General features: G+C 46.2%; 1 protein-coding gene across 1 annotated transcript; it reads left to right on the top strand.

The window, feature by feature from the left end:
- The first annotated feature begins 365 nt into the window (after window positions 1–365).
- Window positions 366–7673, top strand: MAP6D1 (MAP6 domain containing 1). Its single transcript, XM_083441265.1, has 3 exons — window positions 366–1562; window positions 3748–3865; window positions 6479–7673. Exons 1-3 carry the CDS (start codon window positions 937–939, stop codon window positions 6554–6556), a joined length of 822 nt encoding a protein of 273 aa, XP_083297391.1. The 5' UTR covers window positions 366–936; the 3' UTR covers window positions 6557–7673.
- Window positions 7674–7917: the final 244 nt, after the last annotated feature.

Raw genomic sequence — 7917 nt, 5'->3', positions numbered from 1 at the left:
GCCACCTTTACTTTTTGTGTGTATTTGGCATGCATTCTTATTGGACAGAAGGTGCGTTCTTCCTTGATTCTAAAAAACACTTGTGTACTAAATACACCACTAGAGGAGCAAGCTAAGGAGAGCCTGGAGGAAAAGGAATGCTCATCTCGGTGCTTGAGCAGTGCATATTCCTTCAATTTGTGCATATGGCCCCAAGTTCTCTTGTGAACATCTGGAAAATATCCTAAAGACCTTGCCTCTTGCTTCTTTCTCCTTTTGCTTTGATTCATGATGGGTCACCCTAGCGACTAATCCAACTGCCCCCCCCCATCCGCGCCTGATCTAATCACACACCCCCACCAACTGCCAATCACGGATTGCAGTGGACATGCACTTCCAGCATAATCGAAGCTTTATTAGCATCTCTTTAAAGGCGCGTCGATCTGCATACCGATGGAGCCGGGTTGCCTTCGATTCAAGAGGCAAGTGGTGCAGGGCATTTGCTAGAGAGAGCGCCAAGCCCTTGGAGGGGATGGCACAAAGCTCTGGGACCGGGGTTATGTGTGTGTCGCCCCCACTTCCCTCTTCTCCCCCCCCCCCCAAGTTCTTTTTGTATCCCTGGCAGATGCTGCTGCATTAAGCTCCTTCTGTCGCGGGGGGGGGGGGCGGTGATGGTGCACAGGGGCATCACGTGTTTGGCAGCCTTCTAAAGAGGGACTGATATTGACCCAAGTGGGGAGGGGGGGTGGAGAAAGAGAAGAGTGGGGGGGGGGCGAGCCAGTGAGCAAGCAAGTGGGCAGGAGGAGGTGCTGCTATTGGCAAGCGACGGGGCGAGCTGGGAGCGTTGCTGCGTTCAGGGGGGGAAGCCGCCACTCTTGCTGCAGAACTCCCCCTCCTCTCCCGCTCTTGCTCCCTCCATCTCCTCCCGTCCCCGCATCCGTGCATGGTGGCGCCGCCATGGCTTGGCCCTGCATCAGCCGAGTCTGCTGCCTGGCGCGCTTCTGGAACCAGCTGGACAAGTCGGACCTGGCCGTGCCGCTCACCATCCACAATTACTCCGACATCGAGGAGCCGGCCGACGAGGGGACGGACACGGCCGGCGCCCCGCCGCCGCCTCCGCCTCGGATCCCAACAGGTGGCAGCACCAGCAGCCGCCTACACCAGACCCACCCGCGGGCGCCCGCCGCCGCCACCACCTCGCTGCCCGTCTCGGCGTCCGCCCCGTCGCTGCAGGACGGCCTGGGGGGCGCCAGGAAGCCGTCGAAGAAGACGCGCGGCGGCTACCGGAAAGAGCCCTTCGCCGCCGAGACTCAGTACCAGCAGGATTTCCAAGCGTGGCCGGTGCAGAAGCGGGACGCCCTGCCCTGGATCGGGGAGTACAGGCGGGTGGAAGCCCCCGGGGCGCCCCCCGCCGCCGCTGCCGCCGCCCCGGCCGCCCCTTCCCACGCCGCGATCCCGGGGGGCTCCCACGTGTACGTGCTGCCGGCAGCCGGGCAGGAGGTGGTGGGCAGCAAGTACAGCGGCTTTAAGCAGGTGTGGTCCTCCTCCTCGCCGCCAGGCGGCCCCGAAACCTCCTCCTACAGGTAGGTAAGGCGCTGAATCGGGGCCGCTGCCGGGGATTCTTTTTGGGGAGGGAGGGGACCTCTTTCTTAGCAGGGCTTAGCTCCTGCAGAACGTCTCCACCTGCCCTCTACCCCATCCCTTACACACACATGGGCCAGAGCTCAGCCCTGGAAGGAATAAAGACGCAAAGAAAAAGGGTGTCCCTGAGCATGTGTGGAGCACATTCACTTCATCTTCCTCCCCAAGGGTTAACCATTTTCTGCAGATAAAGCATTTCTGTGCTGGGGAATAGGAGTAGGGAACCTGCATTTGGTAGGTTTCCTTATTGCATTCACTGCTTGCTTGTCCGTATTGCTTTATTTTAACATTGCATTTATGCCATTTACATGCTCGCTTTTCCTGCATTTCCTCCAAGGAACTAAATACATGCTTCCATTTCTCCAGTTACATCTTTAGAAGAGCCCTGTGAAGTAGGTTAGGATGAGCAACTGAATGACTGGCCCAAGGTTGCCCGGTGAGCTTCATGACTGGGGGAAATTTTAACCTGGGTCTTTCCAGTCCTGGTACATTCGCTTGAAAGGGTAGGGTCCTTGTGGCATCTCAGTGAAGCAACATGCTTCTGTGTGCAGTTCTTGACACGTGACAATATATATGCAGATCCCCGACCCTCCCACCGACCACATATTTTTCCGCTATACAGAAGTGCTTTCAGTTAGGCAAAGCATGATACATGCAGTAGTCCAGGTCACCACAACCAAATCTTGGTTCAGGAAGACAGGATTTCCAGAACCTGACAAGCTGACATTGGGTAGATGGCACCTCTTATACTGAGAACTCCACAGTACTTTCCAAATCACATTGAAATACTTTCCCAGTTCCCTCCCCCCCATGCACATCCCTAGTCATCGCAATGCTTTCCTTTTTAAAAAAGCACCCAAACAGCTTAAATATATTGCCTATGAATAAATGTTGCAGCTGCTAACCCCAGTATTTAAAAGGGAGATAGAATTACATAGGATTGTATCCAACTAAGTCATATTCAAGAGTAGACCCACTGAAATCAATTGACAAATTAGTCAAGTCTTTTGATTGAATCATACAGCTGGAAGGGGTGATCTAGTCCAGCCCCCTGCAATGCAGGAATCCCAGTTTTAAAAAATTCCTCACAAATGGCCATCCAACCTCTTCTCAAAAACCTCCAGGGGAGTCTGCCGCTTTCTGAGGTAGCCAGTGGAGGAGCTCTTACTGCCAGAAAGTTCTTTTTATGGGTCTACTCTCTTGAGTATAATAGTTGGATACAGCTGTCAGTCTGCAAGACTTAATTCCCAAATGCATTGCTCTCCCTCTTCCACTATGATCCACTGGGAAGAATACAAATCACTATTGCATGGAGTATTGAATGAATATATAGAAAACAAATAGCAGAGCGTGTTTTTGTCTTTCCTGTTCTTTCTCAGGTGAGCACTTTCTGCCTCTTTTCCAGGTGCTGGGGTCCTATCTCTGCCTTATCTTGCAGGGCTCACCAGCAAGACCTTGATGCTACAGACAGGGCATCATGCAATCAGTGAGATTATCTGATCAGGCTTTCAAAAAGCCCTGGCTTGACCCAGCCCTTTCTTTTTCTTTTCTTTTTTCCCTTCTGAGTGCAGACAGACTTCCTTCAGACTGGCTCACTGGTTGCTTTCCTGCTCCCCAGATTATTTAACTCTCTGGAAATCTGGCTCTTAAAAACCCCCAAATGCCTTTTAATTTGTTTTTAATCTTGACTCAGCTTGTTCTGGCAAAGGACAGCTGTTCTGTGCACAGCATGGTTTTGTATGCTGGCCAAGCAATTATTAGGATGTCAGTGGTGTATTGATAATGCTAGCTGTTGAATCTGAATCAAGTGTCTCTCTCTAAATAGCAAAGGTGTTCAATTGTTATCAAGGGTACGGAAGGTTAAGGCATTTGCCTGGGAGCAGGTAATGTCTGTAGGTGTTCCAATACAAGGCAAGGGACAGATATTTCAGCACCAGTTCTCTATGCCTTGTTTTTCTTTGCTTTCAAAGTGTTTCCTGTTACTTTTATATTAAATACATGTGGATAGATAATTGCAGTTTACCTTTACCAACATTATAAACAAGCTAATTTTGTCTACTTCTGAGTAGCGGTGCCCACTTTTTGTACCTTTAGACACATTTATTTCACTTTACAAATTCATTTTAGGCATGAGTATCGTCCATGGACTGGAGCAAAACGATCAAGGCCTACAAAGACGACACAGGGTTTCATTATTCCAGAGGATCACTTTGTGCAAGAATCCAGCTACAAAGCAGACTTTAAGGTAAATGAACTTTGCAAAATCTTTGAAATGCAGGTGTTTGCTAATGTGAGTAGGATTCCCAGGAAAACAGTACACATCACGAGTAATGTTTCAACTTTCAAAAGAGTAGCTAACCTATCAAAAAGACCAGTGCCATGATTCAGCCAGGGAGCTGCTCTGCAGATGTGCATCCAGATGTGCACTCCATATTTATTATGCTTCTCATCTGGGCCCCATTGAGCTGGCTAGATGTGTGTTTCTTATGCAGGTAGGGATTCATAACCTAAAGCTAGGAGTTGGTACCCACAACTAGAGCTGAATTAGGCCCAGGATCTGACAGCTTAAAGTGGTCTATTGCAACCGCAAGAGCTTTTCTGCAGAGTCAGTCAATCAAGTTGGTTAATGAAAGGAGCCAGAAAGGAAATATTGAAAAGAAAACAAATATAAACATGCATTACACTCAATTCATACAGAATTATCATAACCATCTATTATAACAATATAGTTCATAAACAAACTGTTATTTGAAAAATCGCACCAGTAAGACAGCAGTAATTTCACTCAATTGCTGCCCTAAAGGCTAATCCGTTTGGCTCTAATTCTGCTCGCTATGAGGGCAAACAAGGCTATACATCTCATAATCCCCATGCCATTTAAATGTAATTTTGGCTATAATGGGCACAGAACTAATTCTCCCTGCAGAAAGCCATCTCTTTCTAATATCTGGGAAATCCTCGCTATCTCCAGAATCACAAATACACTGGCGCCATTCAAGACTAATCTGGTGACGACCTTCAAGCACCTTTGTAGGCTGTGATTGATATCTTAATGCAGAAAAGCTATCCCTGGAGGGCAATGTATTAATTTAGGCAGGTAGATCTCCATTTTAAAATCATCCTTGAAGAAGAAGAGCTCCTGATGAAATTATATAGCAGCCTGGTCCTGTTTCCGTTTAAGGTTCCCCAGTTTGTTTTTGACCAAGGATTTTGCAGCTGACAAAATTCTGGTAGCTAAATGAATATAAAATTAACAGCATTATAAAAACATGAAACAACTCAGCACTATTAATACCCATTGATTCAGGAGATCTTCAGAAATATATACTTTGTAGTGTTTAACCCATTTTTTAAAACAGATCAGGTACAGCTTGGAGAGTTTGTTTCCTAAGCCTCCAAGCTTTTGCATCTGTGCTATTCCTTCAATCAATTTCCAAACATCGAGTGAAATTCCAGTTGTGAGGAGGATATGTTGAGTTGACTATGCATTTAAACTCTCAGCCATATTATGAACATGATGTTATGGACGTGATCAGCTATGTAAATGTCATAAGGTGTTGGGATGGGAGATATTTGGGAGAAGGCTCCTGTCGTGGGGTTGAGTTGCTTTACTTCCAATTCTACCCTATCCCCAGCTATCAATAAAAAAACCACTTTTCCTTCAGGGAGGCATCTGAGGAAGAATAAAGTCTGCAATTCTAAACATGGTAAGGGTTTTTCAGGGGTTCTCTTCCCCTTTCCACCTTATTACTGCTTGCATGTTGGCCTTACACAGGCAGAAAGATCGCCACCAGTTCAAATGTACTTACAGGGAGCTACCTTTAGTTCATCAAACTTCGTATTGTCAACACTGACGTGACTGTGGCTCTTCTGAGTTTCAAACTATTACCTTCTCCAGCCCCACCTGGAGGCCCTGGGGCTTTTGTGCATGCAAATCATATGCTGCACAGCCCTTTCCGTAGCTCATTTGCCCATCATTGCAGTTGAAAAGATCTGCCCCTTCCTGACCATTCATGTGCAGGGAGTAACATCTGAGCTCTCCTCAGTGAGCTGGTCCAACCAAGTGTGGGGTTTAGCTTGCATGCATGTGAAAGACACTGAGGATGCCAATCTAAAAAGCTTTTCAGCGGCAGCTGCGAGTGGGCGAATTTCTTTGAACCAGCCCTCGGGCACCTCACTTGAATATAGCCTCCCGTCTTGTCCACAAAGCACAGTTTGTGGCCGTGGAAAAGACTTCTTTCCCCTCAGCCTAATATAAGCACAAATAAAATTCAGCTTCTTGACTCCAAACCTCATTGAATTATGTCACATACCATATTTCTGCAGTGCACAGGCCTTGTATTAATAACAGGGCTGGATTCTGTCTGTAGATCAGTGTATAAATTGGCTGCAGGTCTGACAATAAGAGTATCTTTTGAATAGTGAGGAGACCCTTTAATATTTCCCAGCATGTAGAGCAGGGGTGGGCAAATTGTGGCCTTCCAGATATTGCTAGACTGTAATTTCCACTGGCTATGCTGGCTGGGGCTGAAGGGAGCTGGAGTCTATCAATATCTGGAAGAGCACGTCTCTGATACAGCAGGTCCCTTCTTGGTCTTCTTGAAGATAGGAACATGAGTACAAAGGCCTTATACTGGGTCAGACTGTTTGCCCAGCTAGTTCAGGACTGTCTACACTGACTGACAGTGATTATTCAAGGTTTCAAACAGGGTGATGCCGAGGATTGAACCTGCGATTTTCTGCATGCAAAACTGATATTCTGCCACCGAGCTACAGGTCTACAGCCAGTAACTGGAGCCCACGATGATGTTCTTGTATGTAGCAATGGACCTAACCATGCGCCTTTTCTTCTCTCCAGATTCCAGAAATGAAGACTAAGTTTTCTCCGAATCCTTCTGCCGTTTTCCAGGCGCCATCTCGCATCCTCAATGTATGAATCTGGATCATGCACATTTCCCATCCAGGCAGCTTGAATGTTAAGGTTGTGAAAATGTACAGCTATGCAACTTTCACGAGTGGTGTTGAGATAAGAACAAGGATTATTAAAAGCAGCTACAGCGAATATCAGAATTTATGCATCTATTATGAACATGTAAATCAAAAAGCACTTGAGTTGGAGATGGTGGAAAATACTAGGGGAGAATGACCTACTTTCATAGAAATAGGCTCATTAACAGTGGGCTGACTGGCTTCAGTATTCCAGATATTGACGTTGGTCAGCAAAAAGCAGCATTTTAAGCTATAAGCTTATGCTGAAGAACACGATGGGGCAGGGCTGAGTAAGGTGTATAGTAAAACACTCCCCTCTCAATGTTGTATAGCCACACTGATAAGAAAATGAAAGTGAGACTCTGTAGCTTTTGAACGTTGCTGTTTCTTTTTAGATCTGGGGATCAACCTCAAAGCATATATCATATTGTTGCAAAGACTTTTGATGTCTCCTTGCTGAGGGTCATTCAAGGTGAACAGTGTGGCCCTTGAGCAGTTTGCCCTAGATTGTGCTCCACACAAATGCTGACTGGATTTTAGAGGGTTCTGAACAAACAGAAGCAATATTTTATCTTTCAGAGGTCCTTACTCCAGTTAAATACTTCACCAGATTCCTTCCATTCTGTGGAGCTCTTTTGATAGGAGCTGTGGTTGGTTTCAAGAGTGTTTCTTTTTTGGAGAGAGGTTTTCCTAGGACTCACAGCCTCACATCTCGGCTTCATTTCCTCCTGGATAGGCCAAACCCTTTTATTTCCTTAAGAGCCCAGTCCTTGGTCATTCTGAGGCAAGGCACAAGCTTCTCTTAAGTTGGTGTGCATACAGACTCAATGTTCACATCCATTTTAGAATACCCCCCCAAGGTCTAGAGACTTTATTCTGGAACTGAAAATCAAGACTTGATCGAGATCTATTTCTATCCCACATCTTTAGTAGGCCAAAAGAATCCCCAGAGCAATACTATTGAATGAAACAGGAATTTTTTAAAAGCTTGGTGACTTTATTTATTTGTACACTGCCTACTCAATAGGACCTTGAGATAGCATACATTAAAGCATCTAAATAAAACAAAAACCATAGAAATATAACTAAAAACACAAGATAACAGCCAAAGGATCACAGCACCATAAACATTTCCTAATTTTAATACCCAGCACCAACTACTCCTGCTGTGCCTGCATACAATAGCTAGGATATACCTGTCAAAAATAGTAGGCCTCACATTTATGGTCACTGAGGTATAGTTATGTATTTCTTCAGGAAGTGCATTCCACAACTTTGGTATAGCCACCCTGAAGTACCTGTTACATT

This window comes from Podarcis tiliguerta (assembly GCF_965153285.1).
Source record: "Podarcis tiliguerta genome assembly, chromosome: 5".
In the NCBI taxonomy this organism is placed as follows: domain Eukaryota; kingdom Metazoa; phylum Chordata; class Lepidosauria; order Squamata; family Lacertidae; genus Podarcis; species Podarcis tiliguerta.
This window is presented reverse-complemented; position numbering and strand designations above follow the sequence as displayed.

Bases quoted from the DNA above. Each gene is read 5' to 3' on its own strand.
- MAP6D1 (XM_083441265.1), top strand. From the start codon at position 937: ATGGCTTGGCCCTGCATCAGCCGAGTCTGCTGCCTGGCGCGCTTCTGG. The intron at 1,563-3,747 runs GTAGGTAAGGCG...AATTCATTTTAG, and splicing joins CCCGAAACCTCCTCCTACAG to GCATGAGTATCGTCCATGGA. The intron at 3,866-6,478 runs GTAAATGAACTT...TCTTCTCTCCAG, and splicing joins GCTACAAAGCAGACTTTAAG to ATTCCAGAAATGAAGACTAA.